The sequence below is a fragment of the Cornus florida genome, unplaced genomic scaffold (genome assembly GCF_030987335.1).
Source record: "Cornus florida cultivar Cherokee Brave unplaced genomic scaffold, ASM3098733v1 CherokeeBrave_3.0.0_Hap2_Chr03, whole genome shotgun sequence".
Classification (NCBI taxonomy): domain Eukaryota; kingdom Viridiplantae; phylum Streptophyta; class Magnoliopsida; order Cornales; family Cornaceae; genus Cornus; species Cornus florida.
The window spans coordinates 56701449-56719251 of NW_026775573.1; the positions used below are offsets into that span (position 1 = coordinate 56701449).

General features: G+C 35.1%; 3 protein-coding genes across 3 annotated transcripts; 1 reads left to right on the forward strand and 2 right to left on the reverse strand.

The window, feature by feature from the left end:
- Window positions 1-1171: 1171 nt before the first annotated feature.
- LOC132300585 (disease resistance protein UNI-like) lies at window positions 1172-7693 on the forward strand. Its single transcript, XM_059797744.1, has 3 exons — window positions 1172-1968; window positions 2749-3081; window positions 3558-7693. Exon 3 carries the CDS (start codon window positions 5344-5346, stop codon window positions 7195-7197), a length of 1854 nt encoding a protein of 617 aa, XP_059653727.1. The 5' UTR covers window positions 1172-1968; window positions 2749-3081; window positions 3558-5343; the 3' UTR covers window positions 7198-7693.
- Window positions 7694-15214: 7521 nt separating this feature from the next.
- Window positions 15215-15887, reverse strand: LOC132300907 (uncharacterized). The gene is made up of 3 exons (XM_059798213.1): window positions 15780-15887; window positions 15542-15613; window positions 15215-15442 (listed from the first exon to the last, which is right to left on the reverse strand). The coding sequence occupies exons 1-3, from the start codon at window positions 15885-15887 to the stop codon at window positions 15230-15232; spliced, it is 393 nt and encodes a 130-aa protein (XP_059654196.1). The 3' UTR covers window positions 15215-15229.
- Window positions 15888-16067: 180 nt separating this feature from the next.
- Window positions 16068-17371, reverse strand: LOC132300908 (uncharacterized). Its single transcript, XM_059798215.1, has 2 exons — window positions 16714-17371; window positions 16068-16588 (listed from the first exon to the last, which is right to left on the reverse strand). Exons 1-2 carry the CDS (start codon window positions 16973-16975, stop codon window positions 16068-16070), a joined length of 783 nt encoding a protein of 260 aa, XP_059654198.1. The 5' UTR covers window positions 16976-17371.
- Window positions 17372-17803: the final 432 nt, after the last annotated feature.

Consider the following 17803-nt stretch of genomic DNA (forward strand, 5'->3'; position numbering starts at 1 on the left):
ATGGGAAAAAAATTCTTATAATATTTGACGATGTTTGGGATGATCAGATTACACTGGAGAAAATAGGAATTCCAACGGATATAGTTAATAGCATGGGTTGCAAAATTTTGTTGACCTCTCGAAGACTAGAAGTGTGCAACCGGATGGGGTTTGAAAAAAGCTTCCCAATTGGACTCCTATCGGCACCTGAAGCTTGGCACCTATTCAAGAGAATGGTTGGAGACTTTATTGAAGTTGACCCTGAAATTCAGTCCATCGCAAAGCAAATTTGTAGAGAGTGTGATCATTTGCCATTGGCAATTTGTGCAGTTGGAGGAGCACTGAGCGGTGAGAAGGATAAGCATGTATGGAATGATGCAGTTGAACAACTGAAACATTGTCAGGGATATAAAATTGATGGAGTGGAAGAAAAGGTGTATTCATGCATTGAGTGGAGCTACAGGTATCTGAAGCAAGCAGATGTGCAATCATGCTTTTTGCACTGTTCTTTGTTTTTGGAAGATTCTGAGATTTCTATTGACTCCTTGGTGTATTTGGGAGTAGGAATGAAGTTTCTAGAAAGCACAGATAGAACATCAATGAAAAAAGCCAGAGATAGAACACATGTGATGGTTGGTATCCTCAAGAAGTCTTCTTTGCTGTTAGAAGGTGCAAAAGAACACATGTTCAAGATGCACGACGTAGTTCGAGACGTTGCCATATCAATTGCATCAAAACTTCCGAACTTGTTTCTAGTGAAAGATGGTGTCAATGTTTGGCCAGATAAAGATGATTATAAATCTTGCAGGATAATATCAATAGTGGCTTCCTCCAATGTTCGTAAGCTTCCCGATCAATTAGATTGTCAAGGGTTACGGACCTTAGTACTCAGATGCACAGATCGCGGATTACTAGAACTACCAAATAGCTTTTTTGAAGGAATGGAAAAGCTTGAAGTTTTGGTTTTGGAAAACATGAAGCAAGCAGCATCATCACTTTCAAATTTGGCTAGTCTCCGGATGTTGAGTTTAGAAGACTGTGAGCTGGTGAACCCATCTTTCCTCAATAAATCGCAAAACCTTGAGATACTCATCCTTGGTCATATTTATAAATCTGAAAATATGGTTTTTGAAAAAGGATAGTTGACTCACCTACGGTTGTTGTATATAAGTAAATTTAACCAGGATATAAGGTTTCTGTCAGGTTTTCTGTCACGTTTATCTGACCTGGAGGAACTGTACATTTCGGAGGAATATCAAGATCAATGGGAGGTTGAAGGGAATGCAAGCATTGTTGAGTTAAATTCTCTGAGTAACTTAACCGCATTAGAAATTTTGATACCAAAAGATGTCATCTTACTACTACCCAAGGTCCTTCCCAGCTTTAAGTCATTAACGAAATACAAAATATGGATTGGGTGTGAAAATTCAAGATATTACAATGAACACGCGGAAACAAAGATCTTGGGACTTGAGGGTGTTCCTTTGATGGTTGGGCTTCACTTTTTGATGGCAAATGCTGAAGTGCTATATTTGATTAAATCGGAAGGTTTAAAGAAGGTGCTTAATGATACAGACAGAGAGTGGTTTTTAGACTTGCAGCATCTTCAAGTCAGGAATTGTGACGACTTGGAACATCTACTTGGCAAAACCCAAATGGAGTTTACAAACTCATGGACCATGTCCATTTGGTAAATTGAGAAAACCGCATATTACAGAATGTGGATCAATGACGTATCTCTTCTCCCCGTCCACTGTGAGAGCTCTTCCAAACCTACAAATGCTACTAATAAGATGTAGTGAGAAAATGGAAGGAATAATTGGAGGTGACAAGGAAGTTCCAGATAAAGTTATTTTTCATCAGTTGAGGGTGATGAAACTGCACAATCTGCCAAACTTCATAAGCATCTATGCCAATATGAAGAAGACACCATCAACCACAGAGTGCAAGGAGCCTACCACCATTAAACAATCTCTCTTTAATGAAAAGGTATGCTCAATTAGTAGCCTTTTATATATTTTCTATGAACACCTTCAGCTGATTCCTAGAAATTGTTTGCGGACCTACTAATCCATCAGAGTTCTTGAAACCAAAATTAAAAACAAAGATGCGTTAGCAATTTTGATACAAAATGAGGTAAAATCTGAATTAGTTAAGAGCACATTATTTAGAGTTAAAAGTATATATACACACACATACATATATTTATATATTCTAAAATTTTGGACAAGCTTGTTACCTAAACTTCCTTAATAATAGTAATTATGATGATGTGTAATGTGTTCTTAACTAATTCAGATTTTACCTCATTTTGTATCAAAATTGCTATATATATACACACATACATATATTTATATATTATTTTTTATTCTAAAATTTTGGACAAGTTTATTACCTAAACTTCATTAATAATAGTAATTATGATGATTTGATGATGATGATGTCATCTTGTATGAAATAATCTTGATTAAAATATATTTCCAATTATCCTTTACTTTTCTTTTTTTTCTTTTTTCTTTTTTTTTTTTTTACTTTTATTTTGTTATTATATATATATATATATTTTGTGTTAGAGACTTGTGTTGTTAATTGCTCCAGAGACTTTGAAACTTGAGATATTCAGGGCCTCTGATGCTTTTGTCTACTACCCCCACAAAGACATCAATAATTGAAGCAAACTGATTTATAACTTTGTTTTCTTATCTAAATGTTGTGAAATGTTCTTTCGATCTCTATCATTAAATATAATGCTGGTTCGTTGGATTACAGGTTGTGTTTCCTGTCTTAAAGAATTTGTTCATTGATGGATTAAACAACTTTAAAGCGATATGGGACAAGCAATTACTTCCCGTCCTGAAAGCAGGAGATTCCTTCAAGCATCTCAGAAAATTATTTGTAAGAAATTGTACGGGTATGGAAGAGATACTTGCATTTGAAATTGGACAAGGAGAAGAAGAAACACAAGCAAATGATGAAATTGTCGTGTTCCCTAAATTAAAGAGGATATATCTTAGGAGCTTGCCAAACCTGAAACTTTCCCAAGATGAAGAAATAGACGACGACTTACGGAAGAGATTCCTTCAAGCCCTTGTCAACCACAAGGTATGTTATGTAAACAAAGCAAATTATATACTAGAAACCACTTACTAAAGGTCTATGGACCATATAAAACCATTATTGTTTTGCATACTTATTCCCAGATTTCAGGCTAGACAATTCTGAAACCCCAATTACTTGACGTTTTTCTCATTTTCTTGTAATTTTCTGAACTTCTCTAAATACTTAACAATTTTCTGATTCTTTCGAAAGAGTACGCTTGGATATAAAAATGAATGACTAATATGATGCATCATATATTCCATATCTTCTGGTTACATTAATAAATTAGGAATATATATATGTTGCACATATTTGTAATTTTTCATGTTTGTAATTCGGTGGATACAAAGAAGCATCCGGAAGATCGCATCAGGGTCAATGTAAAGGCAGTAAGACAGGTTTAGAATTAATAGCCTAAAGCTATGCTTCCTTTTCTCTTTGTTCTATGACTAATTGTTAATGGATTGATGCTTTTGCAGGTCAAATTTCCAAGATTGGATAATCTTAACATTCAATCTCTGAATCCTTCGAATTCGAATCTGAATCCGAATCCGGATGCAGATTCGGATGCGATTTGGGAGGAATTGGAGTTGGAGTTTGAGTTGCAGTCGCAGTCGGAGTCCGAGTCGGAGTTCGAATAAATATGGGTTTGGCCATTGTTGGATTGAACAAATTTAAAGCGATATGGGACAAGCAATTACTCCCCGTCCTGAAAGCAGGAGATTCCTTTAAGCATCTCAACTGTAGGAAATTGTAAGGAGATGGAAGAGATACTTGCATTTGAAATTGGACAAGGAGAAGAAGAAGCACAAGCAAATGATGAAATTGTAGTGTTCCCTAAATTTCAGGTTTGGAACTTGCCAAACCTGAAAATTTCCCAAGATGAAGAAATAGACGACTCTTCTAGACTACAAGCCCTTGTCAACCACAAGGTATGTTATGTAAACAACGCAAATTATATACTAGAAACCACTTACTAAAGCTCTATGGACGATATAAAACCATTATTGTTTTGCATGTTGAATAAAAAGTGACTCGAGGGGTATACTTATTCTCAGATTTCAGGCTAGACAGTTCTGAAACCCCAATTACTTGGACCTTTTTTCTCATTTTCTTGTAATTTTCTGAACTTCTCTAAATACTTAACAATTTTCTGATTCTTCCGAAAGAGTACGCTTGGATATAAAAATGAATGACTAATATGATGCACCATATATTCCATATCTTCTGGTTACATTAATAAATTAGGAATATATATATGTAGCACATATTTGTAATTTTTCATTTATTTTCTGAAAGTTGGTACATGTTTGTAATTCCGTGGATACTAAGAAGCATCCGGAAGATCGTATCAGGGTCAATGTAAAGGCAGTAAGGAAGGTTTAGAATTAATAGCCTAAAGCTATGCTTCCTTTTCTCTTTGCTCTATGACTAATTGTTAATGGATGCTTTTGCAGGTCAAATTTCCTAGATTGGAGGATTTTGAAATTCAATTGGGTTCGGGTTCGGGTTTCGAGCGGGAGTGGGTGTGGCTATATGAAATTAGTTATGCAATTATGAAGGGTTAAATTTTTTTATTTTATTTTATATTTTTGTTACTTTCTCTAAACAATCTAGTTTTTCCGCTTTTTTTTCTTCATTCCCTTTTTTTTATCTCTTCTAATTTTTTTTCTAATCTTTATTGTTTACAACTAATTTGCGTCTCTCACTTTCTGATCTAGTTCACACTCACCATATTTTCCTGTTTCGTAAAACATTGCTAGCTTCGTCCGAACAAATCCACGAGCAATAGAGGTACGCCTTAAAATCTCTTCTTTAAGCTCTCGATCTGCATTTCTGTTGTGTCATTTATTGCCTAAAATCTTGTGTACTTTTGTTCGCCTTGTGTTGCTTCTAATCTTTATTGTGCCATTTGTTGTCTAAAATCTCTTTTTAATTCGAATCTCTTTTCTTTTTATTGTGCCATCTGTCTCTTAGACACCTTACTAGCTCCATCTAGACATATCCATAAGCTAGAGGAACGTTCAAGTCACTGCTTTAGTTTTTCAGCAAAACAGTGTTAGCTCTCTGCAGATATTTGCATTTAATCTTTCTCCTACAAGTCTACCTTTTTGTATGTCCCAATTGTGAATTTTCAATTTTTGTCATCTTTCTCTTTCACTCGTTTGTCTAGTTTGTGAATATTCTTTTGTATTCCATCATTTTGTTTGTTAAAAAAAAAAAAGAAAAAAAAAGAAAAAACAGCAGCTAGCTAGTGAGTTGAAAATGAGTTGTGTTATAGATGCCATTGTGGGAAAAATATTAGATCCAATTTTTGACTTTTTGTTCACATCAATTGGGCGTCAAATTGGTTATTTGGTTAAATACAAGGAAAAAGAAGTGAACGATCTTAAAGGTGTGAGGGACAGGGTCCAAGCAGCTGTGAACAGAGCCAGGGACAATGGGATGACCATTGAGAAGGATGCTGAGAAGTGGCTGGTGGAAGTGCTGCAGTCGTTGATGACTTTGGAAGAAGAACTGAACAACTCATTGCAAGACAAAGCAAATCTCAAATGTCTTGATGTATGTTCACGGTATAGGCTTGGTAAGAAAGGGAAAGAGATGGTGATGGAAGCTATCAGACTAAAAGAGGATCGAAATAAGTTTGGCGACGAAGTTGCACACCCTACTCCTCTCAAAGATATTTGGTACACATCCAGCACAGGTTATGAGAATTTTGATTCCAGAAAATTGGTTTTTGAGGAGATCATGAAGGCGTTGAGCGATGATAAGAATTCCAAAATCAGAATATATGGAATGCCAGGTGTTGGGAAGACAACAATGGTGAAGGAAGTTGGCAAACAAGCTGGAAAAGGTCCTTTTGATGAGGTCGCAATGGCAGTTTTCTCCCAGAATCCAGATCTGAAAACAATTCAAGGAAAACTTGCAGACTGTCTAAATCTGAAATTAGATAAAGAGAGCGAAGAAGGGAGAGCGGGTCAACTATACAATAGATTGAAGAATGGGAAAAAAATTCTTATAGTATTTGACGATGTCTGGGATGATCAGATTACACTGGAAAAAATAGTAATTCCAGCAGATATAGTTAATAGCATGGGCTGCAAAATTTTGTTGACCTCTCGAAGACAAGAAGTGTGCAACCGGATGGGGTTTGAAAAAAGCTTCCCAATTGGACTCCTATCGGCACCTGAAGCTTGGCACCTATTCAAGAGAATGGTTGGAGACTTTATTGAAGTTGACCCTGAAATTCAGTCCATAGCGAAGCAAATTTGTAGAGAGTGTGATCATTTGCCATTGGCAATTTGTGCAGTTGGAGGAGCACTGAGCGGTGAGAAGGATAAGCATGTATGGAATGATGCAGTTGAACAACTGAAACATTGTCAGGGATATAAAATTGATGGAGTGGAAGAAAAGGTGTATTCATGCATTGAGTGGAGCTACAGGTATCTAAAGCAAGCAGATGTGCAATCATGCTTTTTGCATTGCTCTTTGTTTTTGGAAGATTCTGAGATTTCTATCGGCTCCTTGGTGTATTTGGGAGTAGGAATGAAGTTTCTAGAAAGCACAGATACAACATCAATGAAAAAAGCCAGAGATAGAACACATGTGATGGTTGGTATCCTCAAGAAGTCTTCTTTGTTGTTAGAAGGTGGAAAAGAACACATGTTCAAGATGCATGACGTAGTTCGAGACGTTGCTATATCAATTGCATCAAAACCTCCGAACTTGTTTCTAGTGAAAGATGGCGTTGGTGTTTGGCCAGATAAAGATGAGTATAAATCTTGCAGGATAATATTTATAGTGGCTTCCTCCAATGTTCGTAAGCTTCCTGATCAATTAGATTGTCAAGGGTTACGGACCTTAGTACTCAGATGCACAGATCACGAATTTCTAGAACTACCAAATAGCTTTTTTGAAGGAATGGAAAAGCTTGAAGTTTTGGTTTTGAGAAAGATGAAGCTAGCAGCATCATCACTTTCAAATTTGGCTAGTCTCCGGATGTTGAGTTTAGAAGACTGTGAGCTGGTGAACCCATCTTTCCTCAATGAATTGAAAAACCTTGAGATACTCATCATTGGTCAAATTTATAAATCCAAAGAGATGGTTTTTGAAAAATGACAGTTGACTCGCCTACGGTTGTTGTATATAAATAAATTTAACAGGGATATAAGGTTTCTGTCGGGTTTCCTGTCACGTTTATCCGACCTGGAGGAATTGTACATCCCGAAGAAATATGGATATCAATGGGAGGTTGAAGGGAATGCAAGCACTGTTGAGTTAAATTCTTTGAGTATCTTAACCGCATTAGAAGAAATTTTTATACCAAAAGATGTCATCTTACAACCACCCAAGGACCTTCCCAGCTTTAAGTCATTAACGAAATACAAAATATGGATTGGGTTTGAAAATTCAAGGTATCACAGTTAACACGCGAAAACAAAGATCTTGGCCCTTAAAGGTGTTCCTTTGATTGTTGGGCTTCACTTTTTGACGGCGAATGCTAAAGTGCTATATTTGATTAAATTGGAAGGTTTAAAGAAAGTGCTTAATTATACAGACAGAGAATGGTTTTTAGACTTGCTGTATCTTCAAGTCAGGAATTGCGACGACTAGGAACATCTACTTGGCAAACCCAAAAGGAGTTTACAAACTCATGGACCATGTCCAGTGGGTTCTTTTGGTAAATTGAGAAGGTTGCATATTACAAAATGTAGATCAATGACGTATCTCTTCTCCCCATCCACTGCAAGAGGTCTTCCAAACCTACAAATACTACTAATAAGAGGTTGTGAGAAAATGGAAGAAGTAATTGGAGGTGACGAGGAAGTCCAAGTTATTTTTCATCGGTTGAGAGTGTTGAGATTGCACAATTTGCCAAACTTCAGAAGCATCTATGCCAATATGAAGAAGACACCATCAACCACAGAGTCCACCATTAAACAATCTCTCTTTAATGAAAAGGTATGCTCAATTAGTAGCCTTTTATATATTTTCTATGAACACCTTTAGCTGATTCCTAGGAATTGTTTGCAGACCTACTAATCCATCAGAGTTCTTGAAACCAAAATTAAAAACAAAGATGGGTTAGCAATTTAGATACAAAATGAGGTAAAATCTGAATTAGTTAAGAACATATTACTGAGTTAAAACTATGTATATGCACCCATACATATATTTATATATTATTTTTTATTCTAAATTTTGGACAAGCTTATTACCTAAACTTCCTTAATAATAGTAATTATGATGATGTGTAATGTGTTCTTAACTAATTCAGATTTTACCTCATTTTGTATCAAAATTGCTATATATATACACACATCCATATTTTTATATATATTTTTTTTTCTCAAATTTTGGACAAGTTTATTACCTAAACTTCCTTAATAATAGTAATTATGATGATGTGATGATGATGATGTCATCTTGTATGAAATAATCTTGATTAAAAATTCTATTACCAATTATCTTCTTCTTCTTCTTCTTCTTCATCTTCATATTTTTTTTTTGAATCTTTTTTTATTTTTTTTTTTGTATGTATTAGACTTGTGTTGTTAATTACTCGAGAGACTTTGAAACTTGAGATATTCAGTGCCTCTGATGCTTTTGTATAGTTCAGCCAATTTTGATCTCGGTCTACTACCCGTACAAAGAAATCAATAATTATAGCAAATTGATTTTAGACAAGACAGTAGTCATACTGATTTATATCTTTGTTTTCTTATCTAAATGTTGTGAAATGTTCTTTCGATCTCTATCGTTAAATATAATGCTTGGTTAGTTGGATCATAGGTTATGTTTCCAGTCTTAGAGATTTTGGACATTGGTGGATTAAACAACTTTAAAGCGATGTGGGACAAGCAATTACTCCCTGTCTTGAAAGCAGGAGACTCCTTCAAGCATCTCAGAGAATTATCTGTAAAAAGATGTAAGGAGATGGAAGAGATACTTGCATTTGAAATTGGACAAGGAGAAGAAGAAGCAAAAGCAAATGATGAAATTGTCGTGTTCCCTAAATTAAAGTGGATAGATCTTCAGAACTTGCCAAACCCGAAAATTTCCCAAGATGAAGAAATAGACCGTACTCTAGACTACAAACCCTTGTCAACCACAAGGTATGTTATCTAAACAAAGCAAATTATATACTAGAAACCACTTACTAAAGTTCTCTGGACAATATAAAACCATTATTGTTTTGCATGTTGAATATATATATGTAGCACATACTTGTAATTTTTCATTTATTTTCCGAAAGTTGGTACATGTTTGTAATTCGGTGGATACTAAGAAGCATCCCGAAGATCGCATCAGGGTCAATGTAAAGGCAGTAAGGAAGGTTTAGAATTAATAGCCTAGAGCTATGCTTCCTTTTCTCTTTCTTCTATGACTAATTGTTAATGGATTGACGCTTTTGCAGGTCAAATTTCCAACTGGTTGTTTTTGTGCAATTCGATCTCTGAATCCGACAAACATGTACGAAGTTTCGGATTCGGATGATGAAGATTTGGATGGAAAAAATGAGATGGAGTTGGAGTCGGTGTCGGAGTCCGAATAAATATGTGGGGTGGGCTCCATCCACAAGTGAAATAAGAAAAAAACTGCTGGTGAGTGCGTGCGTGTGTGGCAGCAAGTCTTGCTTGTATATATGCGTGCTTTCCAGCATACGATGCATGTGTTGTTTGGGGATGGATACCAAAGACAGAACAAGTGAGGTTTTGGAGTGTTTTGTGTTCTAATGAGTTTTATGTGTAACTTCAATAAAGAATTTTTGTAATGTTTTTACATAGTGTGGAATATTGTAAATTTGTTTCGTGTTTTTTTTTTTTCTTCCTCTTATTGTTGTACAATTTTTCCACTTGGTGTCCTCAATTGATTACTGCTGATTTTCTATTTCATGAAATTCTTTACTGTTGGGTTAGAATTTTATATATATATATATATATGTGTGTGTGTGTGTGTTCTTCAAATATATATTTTTTTTCCTCCTCTTATTGTTGTAGAATTTTTCTTGTGTTATTTTAATTTTTTTTTTTTTAATGTAAATTTTATTTTTATGAAAATGCCATGATTGAGTTGTTTATTTGACGGTTATGTGTGATTTTATTATGAATTATTTGTAATTAAATAGATTTAATTTATTTAAGTTAATTGGATTGGGCTTAAGGGAAGTTGAACCAATGGATGTGATCTTGGACTTAAATAAAGCTTTGTTGGGTTAAATTAATAAAGGCCCATGGTTATGAAGATGTTTAAATGATTATTTTATATAATTATATATATATATATATATATAATTATATATATATATAATTAATTAATTAATAATCATTAATTACTTATATTACATGCCATATATGTTATATATGATTTAAGTAATTAATGATTATTATGAATGAAAATATATATATATATTATTAGCTATATATTTATATTAGGTAGTGAGACTAGGAATAGGATTTGGGTATACATGTCACACCCCAAAATTTAAATACACAAACCCTTGTCTCATATTAAAATTTGGAATGACTTTTTACATAACTACAACTTTGCAAAATAAATAATTAAAGAAGTATATGTGAATCTCCCTCTAATTTATTAAATTGATACAACCTTAATAATATTCAATATCATCAAAATTAATCCATGATAATTGGACAAACTAAATTAAATCTAAAAAAGAAAAATAACATCATTCTTATTAAAATGATTTAAGAAGGAAAAATTGAACTAAATAAAAGAATACGAAAAACTAACTAAAATCGATCGCCATCATGTGATCCCATCATGTTCCTACTCAATGTGTACTTGAAATGTGATAATAGCTCACAAGCTCAGCAAACAAATATTAAACACAATCATTGTTCAACAAGCTAACCTTACTTTGTATTTCCATATACATAAGCAACTCAAATAAGTGTAATAAACAAATACGCATAACACCAGTTAATTATAAACTCAATAACCATCATTTCATTTTTATTAAGTCCACATATCTCACATGAGTCCCCCGCTCCCCTCTAATAAAAATGGTGTGAATCTTATAGTCCCGAATTACCGAAAACACACGTGTGGCTGGGTTGTACGTCTACTCCCCAAATGATCTCGGACCACGTCTACACAATAAGGGTACATTAAGCACATGGTCATAATAAAAAGGTAGTGCACTCCCAAATAGGTAGGTCTTAGACCGTACTCAAAAGTCATCATAGAGTCAACCCCGGACTATCCCTCTAACTAATCCAAACTCCTTTATTAATATATTTATGTTGAATTATGGAAGACATTAATTTTATAACTTAAATTAATGATTAAAACACCAAAATACACTTTTAAATTAAAAACAAAACATGAAGGACTCAACCAGTGAGAGTACAAAAATTCTGGACATAGCCTAATATTAGATATGACTCCCTACAAAATTTGAGAATCTAACTTTTAATTTCCTTTCCATACTCTCTATCTTAGTGCTAAAAATAATACTTTTTTAGGTTTTAATTTGGTAGAACTACCGAAATATTATTTAAAATTCTAGATTTCATCAAAGCTAAGTTCATTATACAAAAACATAATATTCTGAAATTTTCAATAACTTTTGGAATACTAAAAATATATTTCCTTAATTATTCTAATTTTAAACTAATTAAAAATAATAGTTAAATATATTATTTTATTTTGGTTGAACCTGGGTGTGGGCCAACAGATTGGGCTCGATGAGTGGATCACAATGATAAATTTGATAACTAAGTCGATGTCCCAAACCAACACACTCTTTCTCACTATCTAATGTCGAGAGTTGATTTTGTACATGAGACCCAAAGTGGGTTTCCTCCACCAATTCCTGCATTTTAATTCAAAGTTTTATCTCAATAATCTATTTTATCACAAGCAATTCGGATCAACAATCCAAACAATACATTCAGGGTATCATGTACGTAGACCTACAAGGATTTTACATATGCAATTAAAGATATAAATCCAAAGCTTATATATATATATATATATATATATATAAGGGCAAATTACACAAACCATCTACGAAGTTTCTATATAGTGCATGTATATAGAAGTTATATCAATAGTATAGAAAAGGTCCATATGGAATGTTTGACCACAAAAAATCAACATAAATTTACACTTTTGACCTTAAATTAAAGTATTTATTTTTAATGAAAAAAATAAAAGATATTGTATATTGGAAAGTTTCATTTTTGACCCTGTGTACACCCTATCGCTTCTTTACCACATCACTCCTCTTTTCTCTCTCTAAACACATCGAGACGGTTCTGTTGCCCTGACTGTTTAATGCCTTATCGGGTATGGGTGGTGGTAGGCAGGTCGACCACACGGCGGCGAACAACGACAACACAGCCGAGCAAAAGGACTCTCAGTAAAATGTAGTGGTGAGTCGGAATGGCAGTAGAACTGAATCGCCGTGGATAACTCACGGTGGCTGCGGTTGTAGATGAACTGCGGCAGTACACGGCGAGACGGATCCTGCTTTGGTGACGGCAGCTTGTGCACGCCGAGGTGGATATGGGCTGGCTGTGATGGCGATGGGTTGGTTGTTGCTTCGGCTGTACGCTCGAGGATGATGGCAGCGAGCTCGGCTTTGATGGGCTCGATCATGGAGGATGTCGGCTGTGATGGAGGCGGCAGCGAGCTCGGATGTGGTGAGTGAGGTTGAGCTTGGATGGTGGAGAGCTATGTGGTGATGGCGGTGATGGACCAGCGAGCTTGGAACAGAAGACTAGGGCCACTCGGCTATGATGAGGTCGGAATGATTTGTGTCAAGGACTTTTTGTTGTGTATGAGAATAGATGGCATAAAAATGAAGAAACAATCTTTAATTGGTTTCAATGAAGTTATGATGATGATGGAAAGTATGTGAAAGTTGTTGTGGAAATTGGTAGTTTGGTTAGCCTCTTTGTGAAAATTTCCCCATTTGCAAGAGACCCATATTCAATCAGAGTCTGCAAGGGGTTGTTTCGATAATTGTCGGGTTTGATTCATACAAGAATGTGCTGATTGGGGTGGGGGTATAGTGACATTCATTAGGGATTTAGAACATGGGAATGAATTTGGCAAAGAATTATCATAGCCGTTTTCCCTCACCGGAAACCAACCGTTGGCAGCAAGGTCACGAAGGAAGTTGGGGTGATTTGGTGGTTCAATCAGACAAAGCACTCTCTGTGTATATATCTATATACATATATATGGAATGTATAAGTGGAAGAGATGATATGTGTATTCTATGTAATGATGAAGAGGTTAGTTTGGTTAATTAAAATTAGTTAAAAGGGTAAATTAGTAATTGTAACATTTTAATTAGTCCATTGACAAGTCAAGGGGCATTCTTGTCTTTTTATTATGTGTGGGTGGGTTTGTCAAACAGACCAAACAGTTAATTTGGGCCTTTATGTTATATTGTGGCCATTTTCTATCTATATGTATAAGTTGAAAACTTGAGGGGTTCTTTGTGTAATTTGCCCATATATATATTACCTAAAATGCCTTTCTCCCTTTTTTCTATGTTGCCTAAAATGCCCTTGTCCATGTTGCAATACATTTTACCTTTGGAGCCCTAACCTCACTGAATTCTCTCATTCGTGCAAGAGCCCTCTCTCTCTCATTGCTGATATCTCTCTTTCCCAACAACTCTTTCTAAGCCAGTCCCTCCACCCTCTCTCTTTCTAGCTTCATCGCTCTAGGAATTGAGAAACCTAGCTCTTCTTTTCAGTGCAGCAACAATGGGCTCAGAAGAGGGATCAAGGGTTCTGGGTGAGCTTCAAAACCCTACATTTCTTAGTACATTTTCATTGTTTCAATTGAATTTTTCTTTTTTCCTTTTTTCGGCTGTAATTTTGGATTGAGTTATGATGATTCAGTGTTTCTTAAGCTTTTTTGTTGTAATGGTTCTTGAATTTGTGTGTTCTTCCTATTGTAGGCTATTGGGTTTTCTAAAATTAGGGTTTTCTTAGGTGGGTGGGTCATACCCAGATTAAGGTTCTGTGACTTGCGCCAATCTGTCTCACTGTGTTTGCTCATTTTGAAGTTTGCACATTTATATGGTGTGAAATTATAACTAAAGGTTTTGTGGGTCCAATCTAATCTTGAAGCTAGGATATATTATTGAATAGTTAGCATAAGGAACAGTGAGTTCACTAGATGTGCAGAAGTATTCAACTCCTAGCAGAATAAAATAGGGAAATTTAAGAGTTCACATTAAAGAACTTTTACGTTGTATGTGCACATATAATCACATATATTGCATTTTTCAAGAGCTCCAATGGAAATATTCAACCTTTTAAGTAAACTCAAAATTCTTATGTAATTGTTCAGAATGTTTTAAATAGCAGTATTGCTAAGTTGAATAATGAGTTCACCTGCAAGGTGTTAGGCAAATTATAAATTCTTTTTTAATTTTGATGATTCTTTCTAAAATTATTATTATTCAAAGTTTCGAATTGTCTGTTTTTATATTGCTTTTGTTCCTTATTATTATTATGCAATGCCTTAATACCTTAATTCATAGTTGTTAAAGGCTCAAGGCGCACAAAAGCACAAATGCCTCCTGGAGCCTAAGGCGCAAGGCGCAAGGCGAGGCGCGCGCCCGACTGAAGCAAGGCGCACGTTGGAAAAAAAAAAAAACAAAACCCACCCAATAAAGTATTAAAGATGCAAATCATGCAATAATATATAGAAAGATGTAAAAGTCAACTAAATGAATTACTCAAGTTAAATATTCAACATAAAGATGCCAAAACCAAGTAAATCAAGTACTTGAGTTCAAAACAGTGAATAATCAAACATATTCAAGTAAAGATGCAAAAGTCAACTAAGGAGAAGTATAAGATAAAATTAAAACAAACATAAACATCATTCTTCCTAAGAAGACAACACCAATGAATCTAAATATCATCCTCGTCATCAATAAGCATAACATCATTTTGATCGTCACTAAATGATTCATAATTCTCAGGATCCTCTTCTATCTCATCTGAATCATCCTCATCCTCATCCACAAGTCGAACTGAAGAACTTCCTGCTCCCTTTGTTGGTAACCGTGAACTAGAACTAGATTTTGATCTAGTAGACCGTTGCGGCTTGCTTGCCTCTCCAATACCAGCAAAATTAGCAACATCACCCCATGTCAAGAATCATCTTCATAGACTAGATCATGTTCTGCATCAGAATCATCCATCCTCCCCGTCAACCACTCGTTGCTCTCATCAATGTCATCGAGTAAAATGGGATCAAGAGTGTCACGCATATTATATCGACGCCTCAATGCTCTATTATATTTGATGAACACTAAATCATTCAACGTTGTTTGAACGAGCCTATTTCTTTTCTTGTTATGAAGCTGCAATAAATTCAACTTTAACTAGTAAGTATAAAAAATTAAAATTTTAATTTTCAACAATTAAATTACAAACCTAGTTAGTAAATAGTACATACTTACATGCTCAAACACGCTCCAATTTCGTTCACAACCAGAAGAACTGCAAGTAAGGCTTAAAACCTTTATAGCAAACTTTTAGAGAAGTTTTGTTGACTTGCTATAAGCTTCCCACCAATTGGCTATTAAAAAAAAATTAATAATGATGTTTAGCAACTTTAGCTTCATCTTTCTATCAACTCTATTGTCAAAATAATTTTAACACTTCGCTATACTAACTTAATATACTTTACCACTTTACCTGGTCCTCGTGTACTTCTCTGTCTAATAGCAAAAGGATTACCAAAGAGGCCCTCAGCTTTAGAATATAAGGACAGCTCCTCAGTAATTTTGTCTTGGTCTTTGACATCCGGGACTAACCTTGCAATGCATGCATACAAACCCTTTGCAATCTCTTCATCTTCTTCAATTTTCGAATTTGAATAAAAATATTCTGGGTTCAAATAATAACCTGCTGCATGCAAAGGGCGATGAAGTTGAACATTCCACCTCTTATCAATTATTTCAAAAATATCTGAGTATTTGTCTTCTACTCCCCAAATGATTTTGCAATGGCTTCTTTAGCCCTATCCATAGCCGCATAAATGTATCCCATGGGAGGCTTTCTCTCGCGATCAACTAATCTCAAAACCGGAATAAGAGGACCAGAAACCTTAAGGCTAAAGACAATGTTGTTCCAAAAGGAAGGCATCAAAACATAAGAAGCAACTCTTTTACCGGCTTCCTCTTTCGCCCATTTACTACGATTCCATTCTTCTGAAGTAAACATCTTTCTCAAGTTATTCTTTTGCTTGTGAATACTTGATAATGTGATGAAACATGTAGCAAATCGAGTCTTAGCAGGCCTAAGCAACTCCTTTTTGTGAGTAAAGTTCCTCATAATGTTCAACAACTTTGGTTGCATATAAATATAACTATTCAACTCCACTGCCCTCTGCATTGTTCTAGAGATAGACGGTATTTTCCCAATGTCTTCCAACATCAAGTCTAAGCAATGAGCAGCACATGGGGTCCAATACAAATGTGGGTGTTCTTTCTCTAACATCCTCCCTATTTGAAACCAAACGGAAAAAAGAATAAATGATATAAAGAGAATGAGTAAATCAAAATTGATTTAAATTATATATTTGTAAAAAATGTAAATTCTAAAAGTTATAAACATTGAACATTCTTACCGGCATATTTATTGCTTGACTCACTATCTGTGACGACTTGGATGACATTTGCTACTCCAATGCGGTTGACAAATTTATTAAGTAAGTCAAACATCTTGTCACCATCCTTTGAAAAAGAAGAAGTATCTATCGACTCAATAAACATGGTTCCCCTTGGACTATTTACTAGGAAATTAAGCAATGTTCTCCCACTCTTGTCTGTCCACCCATCTGCCATTAACGAGCATCCAAATTTTGACCACTCCTCCCTATGGTCATTCATCAAAGCATTGGTATTATCCAATTACTTCCTAAGCAAAGGAACTCTCACCTCATGATAACTAGGTGGTTTCATGCCAGGACCATATTGTCCAATTGCTTCAACAACCTCGGCAAAGCTATCATACTTAACAGCATTGAATGCAATTCCTGCATCATACATCCACCTTGCAAAAGCAGCACACGCTCTTCCTCTCAACTCTTTCTTGCATGCATCATTAATGGCTGTTTGTTTTCCCCCCTCCTTTCTTTTTTGTACCACAATTTCCGGTCTGGGAGTGAAATATAAATCAATCGGTCCCTTTTGCTTTTGCACCTTTGAGGAATTGACACTAGCACTGCCTGCACTGGCTACCCTTTTTCCTCGATTGTTAACTTCCATAATGTCATCCTCATCCTCTCCATCAACGAAATTAATTTCATCACTAGGTAACAAATTCATTTGATCTTTTTCTTCCTTTTTCTTACTCATGTACTCTTTGATTTCTTCTCTAACACTAGATGGGCATCTTGGGCATGCACTCACATTTCTATACCCTCCAGCTAAGTGTTGTTTAGCTTGATAAATACCTCCTTTTGTAACTTTTGCACAAAAGTTACAAGTGACGGCATTTGTATCTTTCGGATTCTCCAAATGTGAGTAATTCCATGCCGGATCCTTTCTTGAACCATCACTAGGCATCTTTTAAAGTACAAACTACAATCAAATTCAAGATAACAAAATAATAGCATCATGTAATCAGTGTTTGCAACAACTCTGGCAAATAAATAAATAAATACAGAGCTTCAAAGCAATTAGCAATATTAACATTTCAATTTAAAAAAATAAATA